The sequence below is a fragment of the Nerophis ophidion genome, linkage group LG14, assembly GCF_033978795.1.
Source record: "Nerophis ophidion isolate RoL-2023_Sa linkage group LG14, RoL_Noph_v1.0, whole genome shotgun sequence".
Lineage (NCBI taxonomy): Eukaryota > Metazoa > Chordata > Actinopteri > Syngnathiformes > Syngnathidae > Nerophis > Nerophis ophidion.
The window spans coordinates 42,542,860-42,563,481 of NC_084624.1; the positions used below are offsets into that span (position 1 = coordinate 42,542,860).

The window sequence follows — 20,622 nt, forward strand, 5'->3', positions numbered from 1 at the left end:
TAACAATGTTTTTATTTTTAATATCGTCCCATAAAGGGGTCATATTATGATTTTTTTTTTTTTAATATGTAAAATTCAACATGGGTCTTTGGTCCAAAATATTTTATACATTATGTTTTCAAGACCGTTTTAAAGCTGCTCTTTGACAGTTTCTTCAGAATGCGCTGGACAAGTCTTATTTACAGACCTCTACTTGGACTGTCTTCTCCCTGTCAGCTATGTTGTGGTTGTTAGTGCTTCCATAGCGAGTCTACTGACAGAGATAAGTTAAAACTTTACACTACTTTGTATTAGAAATGCCAACAGCGGAGAATGCATGTGCATATATGAGCAAGTCCGCCCCACAACAAGAGGCTAAAGGAAAAATAAGAAGCTTATTGACTACAGTGCATACTATAATGGCGGGCGCGCAGAAGCAGGAAGGAAGGCAAGATTATTTAATAAATGCCTACACAATGACTCAACAATTTGTTTTTACCATTTCGGGACTTATGCAGATCCCAAATACACAGCAGCAGGTACCAATAAGTAAGAACAGTTGGTGTTGCCTAACAGGACCCCTTTAAAATCTATTAATAGTGCAGGCCTAATAGCTAGTTTGTTTAGCTATTCCTTGTCCCCCAGTGATAATTTTACTTGTAAGAAACATAGTTTATTTGCAGCCACGGAGGCGAGCATTGCTGATTTATGAATGGCCTTGCACTGTGGAGGGACATTAGCCCTTAACAAAGATGCTACACTGTGTCGTGGCCGCGTTCGTTGGCTTGTCATTATCAAATTTGCGGGACACAGCTAGAATGTGTCATCAACATACATTATCACAATATAACGACAGTATTAAAAGCTCTATCGTCGGACAAATTTATGAAATTTATATTGTATATCGTCTTATCGTGCAACCCGAGTTTTTAGGGATGTAACAGTATCAAAAGCTCACTATACAATATCACGGTATAAAGGCCACATTTAATGTTTCAAGCAAATATTAAAAATAACTCACAGTTGACGTCTTTAAAGTAACAATGTAAACATCCAGTGTAAAACAGTAATGTTAAGTTTAGTGTCTTTCCACTTTTACTTTCTAAGAAGCAGTGAACACGTATATCAGTCTGGAATATGCTGTTTCTCAAAAGTTGACTAACAATATAACTTTTAATAATGTAAATACCTCACTCACTGATGTGTGGCTTTCCTGGCTTAAATATATTTTCAGGGTTACGGTTTGAGGTGTCGACTTGTCCAGGGTGTACAGCGGGTACGGTACAGAAAGTATTTAGACCCCTTGAAATTCTTCACTCTGTTTCACTGTAGCAATTTGCTAAAATCAAAAAAGTTTATTGTATTTCTCATAAATGTACCCGGATCACACCATCTTGACAGAAAAAAAGCAAATCACACCTACATAGGTATTCAGACCTTTTGCTCAATACTATGTTGATCCACCATTGGTTTTCATCCAGGATATTTCTCTACATACATACATATCATGGCGCAAAGATGAGTGATGAGAGGCGGACAATTTTACCTCACAGAAACAAAAAAGAAAAACTGAGGTAATTTGTGATTTTCTCATCACCGGAGAAGCACAATTAATTAAAAAAATAGCATCTTAAAACAAAGCAAATACAGGTTTTCCGCGGGGCGATAAAAAGCATTAAATTAGTTTCTCAAAAATGAAGGCCTTTAATGGCTTCTAAAAGTATTTAATCTGATGTCCAGAGGCATAAATTTGATTTTAGACAATTCTAGAATTGAGCCAATACGTCAATCAATCGAATGGTAAATGAAAATATACTCAACATCAATACATTGCTACATTTGTTTGTGTTTCTTTTGTTCGGCTGCTGCTTTTAATTTGCATAAAGAGGTCTTGTAAGATTTGAAAGCGTGATAAGCACTGCCTCCATACAGCAAATGAAACTGTTCTGGGGGCCCAATTGTGGCGTTTTTTTGGTGACTAAGCATGTAGTCCTTAAATTACAAGTAACATGGGAAAAACAAGTTGCCTCTGTAGTGAAGCTTTTATCACATATGTCTGTATCACTCTCAGAGATTCCTGAGTCATTTTGAGAGATAAAGGATGCCACTCACCTGATTGTGTGACTTTGCGCTAGGAACCAAAGATCCCTTCCCTATCAACAACAATGCTAATCAAGCCGACTTTGTGAGCGCCAACAACTAATACTTTTGGGAAAAAATATGATGCAGGTCATTGTATTTTTGAGCCCGAACACAGAGGATGAGCAATGAGTTTTATAAGTTGAGTGATGGATGCAGTTTCATTGTGACACTAGCATGCACAGCATTGCTAGGTGCTAAACATACAACTATCAATAACAAACCAGAATAAAACAAAAGCCGAAGATGGTGTTTGGTGCGCAATATTCAAAATGGCTGACTGAATTTGTGGCTTTTTGTGATGTTTAAACCGTGTTTTCACATACTTAGCGGATTGTAAATATAATTGGATATAGTTTAATGGATACAATGAAACACAAATAAGCATATAAAGGCAAATTGTTTTTCCATTCTACTGATACTTAACTGTGACATCATGTCAGGTTAATGAGAGAGCTGAGTTTGTTTAATACTCAACTCCCCCAGCCATCTTCACTTCAACACACGAGCAGCTAACTTGGCTCACATTAGCACATTAGAGACACGCCTCACATGACCTATGGTGGACAAACAAGACAATTCTCACAACAGACACAACTTATATGTGTATGTATGTATGTACGTACACGTGTGTGTAATGAGAAATACAAGTAACTTTTTTTTTATTTTAGCAAATTGCTTCAATGAAACAAAAGTGCGAGACAAGCGGCAGGAAATACATAATGGTTTGAGGTTTTATCACGTAGTTTTTCAGTTCACTCGCGTTTCCCACGGTGTCCAATTTTTTGGGGTGATTTCCCTGTGTACTGTGAAAGTGATGCGCTTTGCTTTGTAGAACGCAGACTTTTGTACCTCCGCCAAAGAATTTGTCTTTTGTTAGCAACATAACGCAAAAAGGCATCGACAGATTAAGAAATTTCCAAAAACAATTCCTCTCATCTACTAAGAACACACCTGTTTGCAGCGTTCCACGCCCCTACCTTGCTTGTCTCACACTGCGCAGAGGATTCTTGGAGATGTAGTTTATTTTCAGACCCGACCAACGCTAAAACGCCAGAAAAAAATGACATTTTTGAGACAGTAACACATCAAAGTATTATCGAAAAGACTTTGAAACTGGAATACCACGGTATCTACAATACCGTTTCACCTCTACTAGTTATACATTGTATTTGTTACGGTTAGAGTTAAGGCGTGCAGATGAATCAACATCGACACATAGAGCTTCTAACCGACACAAAACTTATTTTGTTTTTTCTCCTTTGTAATTCTATCTCTACTAATACACCATCCAATTATAATACATTGCTGGTTGCGCAGTTACACGACACTCAGCCACGTGTTGCAGAGAAAGTAGCCATGTGACACAAGCGTCGGGAAGAAAAAGTCAAACAGAAAGTTGACTTAAAGCCAGCAGCTTCTTCCAAAATGAATTCTTTGTCAGTTCTTTGGACACACTTTGGCTGCTAAAGGTATAAGTTCAAGCAAAAAATACTGTAGCAGTTGAATGCATAGCTGTAACTACCATTGAGGACACAGAGGTCAAGTCCTCTGTATTTTTCTCTGTATTTTTCTAAGTGACAAAAATAAAATGATGGTATCGACTGCAAATATTTTTTGTGTAAGACATCGTGTACGCTGTACATCACTGCGGTAGCTCATCCTCTCACACATGAAAATCTTTCCCCATTAAGAAACAACAATTTAAACTTTTATAAATAAACATGTTGCTGTCTGAACAATAATGCTATTCAATTGTGTACACTGAACATCCAAGCTGTGCTCTCTTCAAAAAGAGTGATCGTTCCATACTCAGAGGGTGTTTTTTACAGTGTTCAAGAAACAGCTGAACAGAGTAAGACAACACCCGCGCCAGAAATAATAAAAAATGATAATAGGTTTTTTTGTTACGCACTTTTTATTTTAAATAAATCTTGAATCGCTACAGTACAAACAAATATTTTAAACAAGTTTACCCAATAAAACAGATAAAATACGAAGTCAAAAACACTATCAATGAAGCATAACAAACCCAAAACATGCAAATTAGTGGGCTTTCTAACGGTGTCTATTTAGTTTGATTAGAAAAGAATTAAATCTAAGTCAACATTTTTCAAGTGTGTGGACATATTTTTGAGTACATAAAACAATACCGCAACAATAACTGGTAATTTTGGTCACGATAACCGTGATATGAAATTTTTATATCGTTACTTTCCTATCGTACAATAACCAAAGGGATGTAGATAATTAAATTAATGGTGATTTATTTATTTCCCATAATCATTCAGCCTTTGAGGTACTGACATGATCTCTTCTTTCCTGGTAGGGTCTTACTGGACCGAGCGTACTCGGACTTTGATGTTTTCCATGAACTGGACCCCGATATGCTGGACCCGCCCCTTCCAACGAGTTCGTGCTCGCCGGCTGCCAGCAAGTTTGCCATTACCTCAGAAACAAATACCTCAGACAGAAGTTCCTCCCCATCCTCCCCCTCTTTGCACACGGACCTCAGTCGGATTCTTATGAACATAAAGTCGTGCCGATGGCGGCACTTCAGACCGCGGACACTTCCACTACACGAGCTGGACAACGCCCATCCTCTCTTCCGCAGGCTGAGTCGAGGTGTAAAGCGCCCGCTCTCCACCACTAATGTCGGACTTCCCTCCCAGCGCTCTGGACGGGTCGTCCCCCCTCCCCCACCCCCTGTTGGTAAGCCACTCTTACTGCAGCTTCATGCCCCACATTGAATCTGTTAATTCTAGTTAGTCCCTCAATTTCTTCTGTTTTTCACTGGCCAGCCTGTTATTGGAAGCTAACTTTAGCATTGTGCGAAACAGCTGCTGCTGCTGCTTTATGCACAAAATTACCAGGAGGCAGGGTGGGAAAATCTATATCAAGCACTATAAATTCACATTGCAACATTTAAAAGATATCCATCAATTGTTTTCTACCAAGCCATAGTCCTAACTAATAGTCCTGATGCAGCCTCTTATCTGTTTCTTGGTTTTTGACAGAAAATAAGAGTTGATGCTGTGAACAAACACTTTGAAATATTCTGTCTGAAATGTAAATTAAGTAGTTGTTAGCGTTGGGTAACGTTTGCATATTTTTTAATACGATGCCTAATGGAGCAGATTTTGATAAAGTACAATCGTGACAATGTTAGACTAGCTTTACAACAGGGTTCACCAGTTAATACTACAGGCATGAGTTGTGTAATAATTGAGCAAAATTAAGTTACCTACAGGACGTTACTTGTACATTATCACCTTACTACTTAGTCTTGTCTGGTTACTACTGTTTACTTTAGCAATGGTACCTTCATGGTCATGATCATCATCTTGAATAGATTTGTTTTAGAGCATGTTTAGCTGTAATGACTACTTGCATTCAGAGTGCTCAGTGATGGTTCACCTGTGTAAAAAAAACAAAACCTTTGTTTGTCAGCTTTCACAGCTGAGCAGTTCCAGCAGCACCATGATCAGCTGGTCCAGATGCAGAAGGACCAGCTGGAGCAGATCCAGCAGCAGCAAGCCAACAGGGCCACCACTGCCAACAGCACACAGGTGCGTTAACATCCTCTTGCTCAGACACGACACTTACTTACCGCGTGGTTCGCTCTTCTACCCGCAGGCCTCGACCAACATGTTGGACCAGGCCAACGCTCAGTACGCTGCCTCGGCCCTCATCACCGCCGATCAAATTTTGGCACTAAAAACAAAGGAAGAGCTCAGCCTGGGAGGCGGAGTCAATGGCGTCCTCTCCCCCTCAGGTAAAATTCTGACTGAGAATATTTGACCAAGCGGTTGAAAATCGAGCTGCCATTTACAGGAAAGAGTGTTCATTTGTGGCCCATAACTTGAATTTTTCTTGGCCCGCAACACATTTTCAAAACTAAATGTACATCGGAACAATCATTATTTGCGTTGTCAGCGGAAACACAAAACTGAGATTGTTTTCTTTAATATTTAACTGTTTAATGTCTCCATCACTTTGGTTTTAGCATATAATTAAACAGTGACAAGTTCCTTACAAATTTGGCCCTACATTGTCCATATTTGTTTATATACAATGATGCTTCCTTTAGAAGTGGTATTCTTAATATTCATATTGGACTCTTTTTCAGGTGTCTACAAGGGCTTGCACCTCTCTAGTACAGTCTCCCCTTCTGTTGCCGCTCCGGCCCCGCCCACAACTATGTCCAGCGCCGCCTCGCTGCACCCGACCACCGCCACCAGCTCTGCACCCGCTAACAACAATAATGGCACCGCCCACCCTGTCAGCGCCACAACCACTAACGCCACTCAGGCCCCGCTGGGGAACAACAACAGCCTGCGTCTAGGCCTTTCCGTCGGCAAACGAGCCCACGCACCCCGAACGCTGAGCAGCGCCATGTCGACATCCGCCTTAAAGCTCGCGGCCGCAGCCACCGTCAACTGTCAGAAACCCAAGGTCACCGCCGCTTCTGCATCGCCGCTTGACATGGTGCCCAGGTGAGCCACACATTTAACATCTTTTTTGTTGCTCCTTTTCCACCAAGCGCTAAAGTTCACTTTGTTTGCTTCCTGTTCACGCCCAAATATTTGACTCACTTTTCGGCAAAACCAAAAATCAGTGGAAGGTTGCCCAAAGGGGTAAGGTTAAACATAGTGCAGTGTGTTGATAGGTAGACTGCTAATGGCCACTTACTGAATGTCTTACTGTGTAAAATGTAAAAAAAAAAAAAATATGAGGACAACTTAGTTTATAATACAAAAACTAAATGTCTATTGCTTGTATTCCATCATGTGACATCTTCACGGAAGTGGAAAAACTGATGTCAACCAAGCAAAGATTGCTGTTGTGCGGCAGGCGAACTAGTACGCAAGGATTTTCATGCAAAAAGCAGATACGAACAAAAAATCTTAATTATGCAATGGAATCAATCCATATACTTTATTTTAAAAAAGATTTGTCGAGGGATCCCAAGGATTACCCGTCGATCCCGTTCGCAGACATGTCGAATTATCTGGCGCTGGTGACGTCATTCTGCATGCCAAAACAGACGACAACTTCAAAAAGCATGAGGCTCTACAACTTCTTTGTATGTGGCTGTGTCAATAAAATTTGTATCGAGACTCTCCCAGATAAATCATGTATCGTTTTTGCTTAAGTAAGGTTGCAATTTATGAATAAACTTCGCATCTGCAGCCATGTTTGTTGTTTTGTTGTTGTTGCACGCGCCGTTTACGAGTACGCATGTTTTTCCCCATCTTTATCAAAATATAACTATAGATGTTAACAATTGTGTATGTGCTGGAAGTTTCATGAATGATTTGCTGCCTTTGGCAAAAGCTTAACTCGTTAAGGTTTTGCTCAAATTAGCATTTATTTAGACTTGCTGAGTTGGTGCTTTAAGAAGCACTTGTAGGAAAAATATGTTTTTAGATCTCCAAAACAAATATCAAGATAATAATTCAATGGGGAATTCTTAACGTTAAAAGTATATCAAACCAATTCTTTAAAGAAGTGATCACTGCAAATGTGCGTGTTCTTCCTGTGCGTGACACTTTTCTTGTTGTTGTTTAGTAAAATCTTGCATTTTTCTGCCCTTCTATATTACTTCTCAAGAAACTCTGAAGAAGCGTTTATCCTTTTTGCGTTTTGAATGATTCGTATAGCGGAAAACAATACAAGCATAGGGCTTTTTTTTTTTTTTTGAGAAAGGCTAAATGGCACCTAGTACCTACTGAGAACAGACGCTTGCTTGACTACCACACTTTTTTAGTGAGCCAGACGTGACATTATGCAAACCTAAGCATTACCGTGTTATGGATTGCTTTTTAGCGTCTGTCAGTGCACTGTCTATTACTTTTGTAAAATATAAAAGATAATGGGTCACTAAAAGACAAACACTAGTTTGCAATACAAAATATTGCTTATACACTATCATGCTGCACTTTCTAGCAACCCGTGTTACTTTTTAAAAATGTAAAAAAGAGGAAGTCTCTGAAAGACAAACTACATTTTACAATTGAAAAATGTCGATACTCTATAATGCAGCACTTTATAGCATATTCCTCTCAGCGCAGGGTCAGGTGTGTTACTCACCCAAGGGTGTGACATGAGTGGAATAAAAAACGACTACCTCCATTTATTTACTTGGACATCTTTCACTTTGATCATGCGAGTTAGCCAGCCGGCTCTTCCGAACCTTCAAGTGCACTTGAGCCCTTGGTGGAAACTTTAAGATAAGACTGCTTTTGTGACTGCTGTGGTGGTCTTGTAGGGACAACCATGAGCAAGACAAGGCGCCCCTCAACAGTCTGTCAGAGAATACAATGGCCATGGAGGTGACGTAGCCAGCGGACTCCATTATGTTTTTTTTAGGTGCTATGCATCGTCCGTTTGGCTTGAACGCGAGCGGCGGCTGACAGAGCGCGGTGAGGCTGTGTGTCCACAGTGACTGCTCCTGGAGCCAATCATGATGCTCGTCTGGTGTATACCCCCCCACCCTGCCCCATTTCCATATTTGTTACTGTTAATAAGAGATTGTCTGTAAATTCTTAATATGGCAATTATATGTACAGTACTGAATATTTGTACCCCCTCCTTGTATATAACATTACTTGAATACAGAATTGTTCATTTGTGATGTTTTGCACTCGACATATTGAAAAAAAAAATCCAAATTAAAGAGAACGATAAACTGCAGCTGGTGCGACAAGTGTCAACGTGTCATGGCGTGCGCGTGCGTGTGCACGGAGCCCGCTCCCTCGTCTATTTATTGTGCCGTGTTTACAAAGTCTGCAACGCCACGCCCACTTTTTGTTTGCCTGGCACCGCCCTCTCCCTCTTATCCCGTCATGCCCGTGTGTGAGTGCGCGTGCGCGGGTGTGCGACTCCGTGCACAGGCGGAAGGTGTGCGTCTCTCCACAAAGCTCTTCCACACATCGTCATAAAGATTGTCTTTGCTGCTGCGTCCGAGCACTATTGACGTGTGTCATGTGACCATGCTGCTTTTCTATGATTTCAACCTTTAGACACTCATTGTTTTCTAAAATAAATATTTTTGTACCTCCACTTTTTTTATTTCGTTTCTTTTGACTTCTCCATTCTTTTTGTTTGTTGCCGATGGATGACATGGATCATTCCACTTTGGACAAAAGCGACCATGTGTTATTGACAAAATGAAATAAAATCATCCGGCATTTGAAGCTCGGGAGGCGAGAGGGTGCCTTTCATTCTGGGCAGCAGGACAAAACAAAGCAGATCTTCTCTTCTGTGAAGAGTTTGGTACTGAACACGGCTACTTGTAGTTTTTCTTTCTTTTTATGTCTTTGACCCCACTCCCCTCCTTCCGAGCCCACTCCAGCGGTCGCTTGTTGACTTGTCTGCTTGTGTGGACACGCTGAGGCAAAGTTGTCAATGAAATAAACATCCAGGGCATTAACCACTGTGCACCACTGACTCTTTTCTTTTACTTTTCCCTTTGTCTCCTTAGTTCATAAAAGTGCAGACGTCTTGTAATCTGGTTCTTCCAATTTAAAACCAACTCTTTAAACTTAGTGTTAAAAGGGAGGCAGTATGATAAATTAGGAACAGAATAAAACTAATTTTAAAGAAGGATATTTCCAGGCCTGTCAATTGAGTTAACTCTTGATTAATCACACATTTTTCATTAGTCATGCATATACGCAGACTAATCACAATGTATTGTTAAGAGCACATGCTCCTTTCCCTTTAGCTACAGATTAGTGGGCATGAAACTTGTAGTTTTTCTACATTCAGTGATCAGGTCAGTGCAAAGATGAGTGAGGAGACTTGGACTGTTGTGGTCACTGTCATAATGCACCAACTGTAGTTTATATCAAACTGTTGCCAGGTTCCCAACAAATAATTGACTTGTATTTAAATTAAACCTTTTTTTAAGCTTCCTCTAAAATTCTGTATTTTTGGTCCAAATATCAAATTTTTTTTTAAACGTTTGAAAAATGCGAGCCGTTAATATTCTGTGATTCATCCAAATTCAAATTTAAGATAATTAAAATTAGTTGACACCACTGATATTTCATGATTTAGATTTGCCTAATTCTATATTAAATAAGATAAACTTAATTATCTGCATCATTACTTTTAATCCCAGTGCACCACCTAGTGGTCAAATAACTGCATTGTTTATTTAAAATATACTTCCTAAAAGACTTGTTGGGAGAAACTATTTTAACTCACAAATGGTTCTAATAATGGATGCTGTTTTAATTATTGGCACGGATTCGGAAAAAAAAACGAATTGGTCAAATAATTTTATTCACAGTTTGGAAAAACGCTTGAGCTCTTCATGTTGTTTGATCAAATGCCAAACGGTCAAACGGTTCTCGGGATGAAACCGGAGTGCAGAACCACGACCACATTATTGCAATAACAGGAAATACTCCTTTTAAAAAAAACTTGGTGAATTTAAAATAAACAAGGTGTTAAGTTGATTTAAAATGTAGAAACTGTGAATGACAAAGATTATCAATGGAAAAAACATTTTTTTGTAGAACATTCAAGTATTTGGGCATGAATTTTGTTGAATTGTTTCTGAATGTGTATAAGGTAGATGGAATGAAAGCTTTTAATGGGGTAGCGTGGTGCAGATGGTAGAGCGGCCGTGTTAGCAACTTAAGGGTTTTAAGTTAGATTCCTGTTTCTGGCATCCCAGTGATTGCCGTTTCCCCCTTGGGCAAGGCACTTCACCCTTGCTTCTGATGGCTGGCCTGAATGTGATGTAGGGGTATCAGACCTTTCAACGTTGATGTGTACAACGTCCAGATGTTGGCCAGTCGTCAAAAGTACATGAACATTAAGTCAGTTGGTTTTAGCGGTGATGAAAGTAAAATTTGTTGCTTCAGTCTTTTTTTATGATGTGCTTGCCTCTTTCACACATTTGTCAATTTAGGTGGTTTGAATGGTTTGCTTTTCTTTGGTTGAACATTCAGCTGACGTTCTTCCAGTTCCATGCATGTCTTAATACAAGTGGTTAGCATTGCCACGCAAATGCACCGTGTGCTGACGTCCATCCATTTTATACCGCTTGTCCCTCTCGGGGTTGCAAGGGGGCTGGAGCCTATCCCAGCTGCACTCTGGAGTAATGCAGAGTATGCCTTGGACAAGTCGCTACCTCATCGCAGGGCCAACAGAGACAGACAACATTTACACACTAGGGCCAATTTAGTGTCGGCAATCGGCTCAATTGAGTCAAAATGGGTTGCACTACTTGGCTGAAACCAGCATTGCTGCTGGTTTGCTGTGTCGAAAAGAAGAATGTGAGGTCAACTGTGGAACTACTACACAATTTAAACCTAAACATGTCGATTTAGTGGAGTTTTACGGAGCCCCTTAAGGGACATGGATGTTTTGCGAGATCTCTCAATAGGTTTTTTTTCCTATGTCAGTGAACCGGAAGTGAAACAGACACAGCGACGAAGCATACGGGAGCCTACCCATCATCTGTGCTCTGTTGTGGGACCATCAAACAATTTGATGTCTTTATATGTTAGGCCAGGGGTGCCCACACTTTTTCTGCAGGCGAGCTACTTTTCAATTGACCAACTCGAGGGGATCTACCTCATTTATATTTATTTATGAAAGAGACATTTTTGTAAACAAGTTAAATGTGTTTAATGATAATACAAGCATGTGTAACACATATAGATGTCTTTCTTTCACAAAGACAAGAATATAAGTTGGTGTATTACCTGATTCTGATGACTTGCATTGATTGGAATCAGACAGTAATGATGATAACGCCCACATTTTCAAATGGAGGAGAAAAAAAGTTGTCCTTTCTGTACAATACCACATGAAAGTGGTTGGTTTTTGGCATCTAATTCATCCAGCGTCCATACACTTTACAAGAAAAACATTGGCGGCAAATTCCGTAGCTTGCTTGATTGACATTCACGGCACCCGAGGGTCTTGTTAGATGACGCTGGCTGCTGCCAGTTCATTATTATGAAAAAATGACAGAGAGGAAGGCGAGAAACATTTTTTATTTCAACAGACTTTCGCGTCGTCCCTTCCGTCAAAACTCTAAAGGCCGACTGCACATTTCCTATCTTCACAATAAAAGCCCTGCTTCATGCTGCCTGTGCTAACAAAATAAGAGTCTCGGAAAGCTGGCGTGCACAAGTGATGTGCACGCCAGCTTTCTGAGGGATCGCTTGTGCACGCCAGTTTTCCGAGACTCTGTATTTAGTTAGCGCAGGCAGCATGAAGCAGGGCTTTTATTGTGAAGATAGGAAATGTGCAGTCGGCCTTTAGAGTTTTGACGGAAGGTACGGCGCGAGAGTCTGTTGAAATAAAAAGTGTTTCTCGCCTTCCTCTCGGTCATATTTTCATAATAATGATCTTGCAGCAGCCAGCGTCATCTCACAAGACCCTCCGGTACCGTGAATGTCATTTAAGTGACGTCTTGGTGAAGATTGATGATCACTAATTTTTAGGTCTATTTTTTTTAAAAGCCTGGCTGGAGATCGACTGAGACACCCCCCGCGGTCGACTGGTAGCTCGCGATCGACGTAATGGGCACCCCTTTGTTAGGCCAATACTAAATGGGTTTTACTTTTATAGCGCTTTACTACTTCAAGGTACTCAAAGCACTTAGGCACTATTTCCACATTCACACACACATTCACACACTGATGGCAGTTGCTGCCATGCAAGGCCCTAACCACGACCCATCAGGAGCAAGGGTGAAGTGTCTTGCTCAAGGACACAACGGACATGACTGAGGTTGGTAGAGGGTGGGGATTGAACCAGGAACCCTCAGGTTGCGGGCACGGCCACTCCCAACTGCACCACGCCGTCCCCCAATACTAAAGTAGAAATCAATAAAATTCTGCCACGGATGATGGGTAGGCTCCTCCATCGCTTTGTCTGTTTGATTTCCGGTTCACCATTGCTGTGTCTGTTTTACCTACGGTTCACTGGCATAGGAAAAAACCCTTTTGCAAGATCTTGCAGAAAGTATTGTGAAATCTCGGAAAACATTTTTTTCCCTCCATGTCCCTTTAGGGACTCTGTAGAGATTCCATCCCTAGCTTGACGAAAAGAATGTCTCCACATTCACATTACTTAAAAGTCCATAAAAGGATTTCCTAAAAGTGGTTCCATGTGGCATTCAAATGCGACTGGACATCATCCTGGTGTTGAGTTTTAGAAAGAAGGCTTTGAGCTTGCAGAGTCTACATTTCTTCCTCTTCTTCTGGTTCTTCTCCTGGACCTTCTTGTAGATGCCTTCGTACTTTTCCTCTTGGTCGTCCTCCTCCACCCAAGGTGCCCAGGCGCCTCCACGCAGGCCAGGATCGGCTCCTGGGTCGTCTGGCGGGAAATAGACAGGCACAGCCGTCCGGTTGTAAAAGGCCAGGCGGGACAGTAGCTGCAGGACCACGTCCGGTCTCTGCTCGGCCAGGTCCTCGCGCTCATATGGGTCGGCGCTGATGTTGAACAGCCAGATGTTCTTGTGCTTTGAGGTTTTGTAGAAGGCAGAAAAGGCTCGCTCCAGGTTCCACCAGCGACCCGGCAGGGTCGGCAGAACCTGCACAGAAGACACCCTTTTGAAAAACCAAGACGTGACCAGGTTGTGTTAGGCAATGTGAAGCAAGAACAAAGTCATTTCCAGAAAATACATAACAGTAAAAAGGGCTTATTTTACTCAAAGTGTACTGGTAGCTTGAAACTGGAACTAAAACCAGTACCTGTGGCGGGACCCACTCTCCATGGCCAGGGTCTCCGGTCAGCAGCTTCCAGTCTCCGACTCTGATGGCCGCCTGAACCGATGTGTCCCACACAGACTGAGACGGCGTCTTCAGGAGGTTTTTGTCCGTCAATGAGGTGTTCTGGTGAGGTAACGACATCCTCTTGGACTTGAGATGCAGCTTGAGCTTGGTCTTTGTCGTCTGAGGCCAGGACAGGTTGTGGTCCTGAGACGTGGTCCTTTTCGATTTGGACTTTAAGATCTGTGGCTGTTTGAAGGGAGACGACCCTGTGATTGACAGGTTGTAGGCAGACTGGATCTTCAGATGAGGTTTCAAGGACTGCAGCTTATGCTTGTTTTTGGCGTTGACTTTTGGTAGCTTGAACGCAGACTTCTGCTTTGGTCGCAGCCTCAGAAGCTGCTTCTTCTTTTTCTTCTTCTTCGGTTTCTTTAAGGCCAGAATCTTCGACAGATCCGCTGCCCAATCAGAAGCAAACAAAAGATGGTTGATGCATCTAAAAGGAACTTTAAACAAAAGGTGCAGGACTTTCTAAGAGCAGAAAGGACACTCTGAGGTCCTACTATGGTTTACCTGGCGCTCCTTCTGCGCTGGCGTCCCAGGTCTTGGCAGGTGCGGGGGGCTTGTGCAGGGGGTCGATGTTGAGAAGGATTTCTTGACGAGGCGACTCCTTCCCTTCGCTGATGGCGCTCCACACGTCGTAGCCGTCCAGACTCTATGGGGGAAGCCGGCAAGAACAGTTCGAGACTACTTTAACCGCACGGGAGTCATCAGTTCTTCTGGAAGTCGGAGGCGGTCTTGATGGAAGCCAAACCGCCTCGCTGCCATACTGTCATACTTGCCAACCTTGAGACTTCCGATTTCAAGAGGTGGTTGGGTGTGTGGTTTGGGCGGGGGGCGTGGTTAAGAGGGGACGAGTATAATTCACCAACTCGAGTATTTCATATATATTTCATATACATATATATAAAAATATATATATATGAAATACTTGACTTTCAATTAACTCTTGCTATATATATTTATTTTATTATATATACAAATAAAATAAATAGTTGAATTTCAGACTGCACCTATCAAGTACACAGTAATAAAAACACAGTTGTTCTACTAACTGTACTGTGCTTGCTGGTTATTTAAAAAAAAAAAAAACACTTACCTTTCACTATTTGAGTAACCTTTGTTCTGCTATCTGCATGCCGTACTGGCGAGAGTCACTTGCCGTCAGGTGCACAACACCACGTAAATCGTTGGCCAATCAAAAAGCAACCCCATAACGCTTTAGCCAACATTCACCAGTAAATCGGAACAGACAACATAGAATCACTCAATTACAGACGGCGTCGGCCTGGCTATTACTTCCTCGTTCTTCTGCTTCGTCTTCTTGCGTGCAGTTTTTTTTAATTAAAAATCCGTAAGTGTTGTAACGTGATTGGGCAGGCAAGCTGTTTATATAACAGGGAAGCGGACGTGAAAACAGGCTGACCCCACTCATGTCCACATGGAGCTGGAGGGTGGCGGGAGATTTCCGGGAGAAAATTTATTTCGGGAGAGGCGCTGAATTTCGGGAGCCTCCCGGAAATTCCGGGAGGGTTGGCAAGTATGACTACTGTAAAACTTTTGGTTATAGCAGTGAGCCAGCGAGGTGCCAATACAAGTAATTTATCTCACAACATACCGAAAAAGCAACTACGAGTCAATGGTCTTAACGAAAAAAGAAACAAAACATCAGGCGAACATTCATCTCCTTGATAGTAAAACATGGACACTTTTACAACTGCTGTGGAACCAGAACTTTCCAACGGGGCTGTCACGTTGACCACAAACATTACTGCCCAGTAAACCCTTTAGATAGATAGATGGATAGTACTTTATTGATTCCTTCAGGAGAGTTCCTTTAGGAAAATTAAAATTCCAGCAGCAGTGTACAGAGTTGAGATCAATTTAAATAAAAATAAAAAGTAAATAATGGGGGTTTAAATGGAAACAAAATAGAGAAATATTACAATAAGAATAAAAACTAAAAAGCAACAATGGGAATAACAATATAACAGTAAAATAAGAATATAACAAGACAAAGTAGGCAGTAGTGACCATGTTATGAAAACGTATTGCACTGTTATTGTTTTGGATCCCCTGTCATCCTAGTACCCACCGCCCCAGAGAGGAGTTGTACAGTCTAATGGCGTGTGGGACAAAGGAGTTTTTGAGTCTCTTAGTCCTGCACTTGGATGAAGCAGTCTAGCACTGAACAGGCTCCTCTGGCTACTGATAACGCTATGCAGAGGGTGACTGGCTTTGGCATGAACCAAAACTTATCTGGCTTTTTACAAGCTGATAAATCCGTCCAGAGCTTTTAGCGCAGCAACCAAAGTCATCTCTGGAAGAAAAGGTGAATATAAACCACTGACTGGCTGATGTTGCCCCCGGCGAGGGCCCACCAGTGTGGGGAACCAGTCTGTGATGTGAAGAAGAGCTTTGGACACCCGCCTTCTGCGTCGCAGCAATGGGCTGTGAACAAACGCCACGCCACGTACGCCGCCCTCCCAGTACGTTCCCTGAAGGCCAAACACGTTTGTCACACAAGTGAATATAAGACGCACATAAGTTAAAGTACTACTGATAGTCACACACACACTAGGTGTGGTGAAATTACCCCCTTTGCATTTGACCCATCCCCTTGTTCTACCCCCTGGGAGGTGAGGAGAGCAGTGAGCAGCAGCAGTGGGCCCACTCAGGAATTATTTTTGTGCTTTAACCCCCAATTCCAACCTTGATGCTGAGTGCCAAGCAGGGAGGTAACGGGTCCCATTTTTATAGTCTTGTATAACTGGACCGGGGTTCGAACTCACGAAGGGGAGAGAGGGTGTCGGACTCAACTCCTGGTTCACATGTACACTTTATTTAGACATTTCCAAAAAGGGATAATGAGAAAAAGCAGCCTTGTTGCCACTGATAAAACAAATCTGTCTTCCTAAATATAAATGACTTTTAGATTAGATTAGATTAGATAGTACTTTATTTATTCCGTCAGGAGAGTTCCTTCAGGGGGCTTCACGGTGGCAGAGGGGTTAGTGCGTCTGCCTCACAATACGAAGGTCCTGCAGTCCTGGGTTCAAATCCAGGCTCGGGATCTTTCTGTGTGGAGTTTGCATGTTCTCCCGTGAATGCGTGGGTTCCCTCCAGGTACTCCGGCTTCCTCCCACTTCCAAAGATATGCACCTGGGATAGTTGATTGGCAACACTAAATTGGCCCTAGTGTGTGAATGTGAGTGTGAATGTTGTCTGTCTATCTGTGTTGGCCCTGCGATGAGGTGGCGACTTGTCCAGGGTGTACCCCGCCTTCCGCCGATTGTAGCTGAGATAGGCGCCAGCGCCCCCCGCGACCCCGAAAGGGAATAAGCGGTAGAAAATGGATGGATGAAATGGATGGAGTTCCTTCAGGAAAAATTACAATTTTCAGCACAATCCCATTCAAGATCAGACAAACATTACAGGGAGGACAGAACAGGATCGCTGACGGGTCTGCCGGCTTCCAGCGCCCCTTACAAAAAAGATGACAAGGGGGTAGGGGGGTGGGAGAAAAAAAATAGAAGATTAAATAAAATAAAATAAAAAATATTTTTATTTATTTATATTTAATACTGTTTACATTTATACAATGTGTCCCCTCTATGGCGGGTGTTACCTTCAGGACTCCCTCCAGCACCCATTTCACTTCTTTATATACCACAGCGTTCACACACTTATAAATAGGGGTGGGTGTTGTTTACATTTCAAACAATACCCGTACCAAATCGGTACTTAAATAATCTGCTCTAACGGGGCCCAAACCAGTGCTTAAAAAAAGGAAAACATCCAATTTTTTGTAAAAAAAAACAAACAAAAACTTTTGATAAAATTAATTTTGTGACATTCAAGATGAGCAGACTAGTAATTTCAATATTTCAGTTGTAAAAATAACACATTCCAAAATAAGAAAATGTACAATAAATGGTCATAATTATTGCAGCAGTACAGAACATAGCACGTGCAAAAAACGACTTGCTATAGTTGAGTTGTGATATTTGATGCTCATAATTCCGGGTGTTTCTGAATGCAACATAGCTCCTTGTGACCGTCATTGGTGCAAAACAAGGAAGTGCTGCTGAATATGACGGAAGCTCTTGGGGTCTGAAGGTCAGCATTAAAGTTGTTGTTTTTTGTTAGTTTAAAAAAATTAATAAAATAAAAAAGTATCAGACTGTGTTTGCTGTCTGGAGGGTATATTACTACAAGATATTACTTGTACAATATTATTACTACTACTACATAAAGATATTACTTGTACAACATCCCAACTACTACTACATTAGTTACAAGATGTTACTTGTACAATATTCCTAATACTACTACATTACTCACAAGATATTACTTGTACAATATCCTTAAAGGGAACATTAACACAATCGTAAAAGGGTTAAAAACAATAAAAATCAGTTCCCAGTGGCTTGTTGTATTTTTTGTATTTTTTTTCCAAATTTTACCGGTCCCGGAATATCCCTAAATAAAGCTTTAAAGTGCCTTATTTTCGCTATCTTCAAACCACTATCCATTTCCCTGTGACGTCATACAGGGCTGCCAATACAAACAACATGGCGGTTACCACAGCAAGATATAGCGACATTAGCTCGGATTCAGACTCGGATTTCAGCGGTTTAAGCGATTCCACAGATTAGGCATGTATTGAAACAGATGGTCGGAGTATGGAGGCAGATAGCGAAAACGAAATTGAAGAAATTGAAGCTATTGAGCGAATAGCTATTGACGCTATTTGACCATAGCATGGGTGTACCTAATGAAGTGCCCCATAGCATGGCTGCCTTATTAGCATCGCCGGTAAAATGTGCGGACCAAACGATCAGGACTTTCGCATCTTGTGACACTGGAGCAACTTAAATCCGTCGATTGGTAAGTGTTTGTTTCACATTAAATGTGGGTATCTAGTTTCAAATGTACATACAGCTAGCGTAAATATCATGTTAGCATCGATTAGCTGGCAGTCACGCCGTGACCAAATATGTCTGATTAGCACATAAGTCAACAACATCAACAAAACTCACCTTTGTGATTTCTTTGACTTAATCGTTACGAATGCATCTGCAGGTTATTCATACATCTCTGTGCCATGTCTGTCTTAGCATCGCCGGTCAAATGTGAAGACACTTTGGTACATTCAATGGGGGTCTGGCGGCAGATTTCTTGCCAGTGGTGCAACTTGAATCCCTCCCTGTTAGTGTTGTTACACCCTCCGACAACACACCAACGAGGCATGATGTCTCCAAGGTTCCAAAAAATAGTCGAAAAAACGGAAAATAACAGAGCTGAGACCCAGTGTTTGTAATGTTTTGAAAATGAAAATGGCGGGTGTGTTACCTCGGTGACGTCACGTTCTGACGTCATCGCTAAAAGACCAATAAACAGGAAGGCGTTTAATTTGCCAAAATTCACCCATTTAGAGTTCGGAAATGGGTTGAAAAAATACATGGTCTTTTTTTCTGCAACATCAAGATATATATTGACGCTTGCATAGGTTTGGTGATAATGTTCCCCTTTAATACTACTACAACACGACTAACAAGATGTTACTTGTGCAATATAACTACCACTACATAAAGATATTACTTGTACAATATCCCTACTACTACTACTACTACTACTACATTACTCACAAGATGTTACTTGTACGATATCCCTACCACTACTACTACTACTACATTACTCACAAGATGTTACTTGTACGATATCCCTACCACTACTACATTACTAACAAGATATTACTTGTACGATCACTACTACTACAATACATACAAGATATTACTTATACAATATTCCAAATACTACTACATTACTCACAAGATGTTACTTGTACGATATCCCTACCACTAGTACATTACTAACAAGATATTACTTCTACAATATTCCAAATACTACTACATTACTTACAAGATGTTACTTGTACAATATCCCTAATATTACTACAAAATTACCAACAATATATTACTTGTACAATATCCCTAATATTACTACAAAATTACTAACAATATATTACTTGTACAATATCCCTAATATTACTACAAAATTACTAACAATATATTACTTGTACAATATCCCCAATACTACTACAAAATTACTAACAATATATTACTTGTACAATATCCCTAATATTACTACAAAATTACTAACAATATATTACTTGTACAATATCCCCAATACTACTACAAAATTACTAACAATATATTACTTGTACAATATCCCTAATATTACTACAAAATTACTAACAATATATTACTTGTACAATATCCCTAATATTACTACAAAATTACTAACAATATATTACTTGTACAATATCCCCAATACTACTACAAAATTACTAACAATATATTACTTGTACAATATCCCTAATATTACTACAAAATTACTAACAATATATTACTTGTACAATATCCCTAATATTACTACAAAATTACTAACAATATATTACTTCTACAATATCCCCAATACTACTGCAATATCCATCCATCCATTTCCTACCGCTTATTCCCTTTGGGATCGCCGGGGGGCGCTGGTGCCTATCTCAGCTACGATCGTGCGGAAGGCGGGGTTCCCCCTGGACAAGTCGCTACCTCATCGCAGTACTACTACAATACTAACAATATTGTAGTAGTACTCACTCCCTCATCCCATGGCCTAGGAGGCGGTAGGGGTGTCATGGTGGATG

General features: G+C 41.0%; 1 protein-coding gene and 1 pseudogene across 3 annotated transcripts in view; one reads left to right on the plus strand and one right to left on the minus strand.

The window, feature by feature from the left end:
- LOC133568694 (enhancer of polycomb homolog 1-like) overlaps positions 1-9,553 on the plus strand; it is a 66,015-nt gene extending 56,462 nt beyond the window's left edge. For 2 of the 3 annotated variants that reach the window (XM_061920782.1, XM_061920780.1), the window contains 5 exons: positions 4,448-4,830; positions 5,569-5,687; positions 5,755-5,893; positions 6,248-6,614; positions 8,390-9,553. In XM_061920782.1, coding sequence (XP_061776766.1) covers positions 4,448-4,830; positions 5,569-5,687; positions 5,755-5,893; positions 6,248-6,614; positions 8,390-8,462 — 1,081 coding nt within the window. In that variant the 3' untranslated portion in view covers positions 8,463-9,553. Of the gene's footprint in view, positions 1-4,447; positions 4,831-5,568; positions 5,688-5,754; positions 5,894-6,247; positions 6,615-6,926; positions 7,835-8,389 lie in introns of those variants that run through there. The other variant, XM_061920781.1, reaches the window with a different exon arrangement.
- A 2,910-nt stretch (positions 9,554-12,463) lies between these two features.
- The window catches only part of LOC133568698 (arylsulfatase I-like), a 28,478-nt pseudogene continuing 20,319 nt past the window's right edge, over positions 12,464-20,622 (minus strand).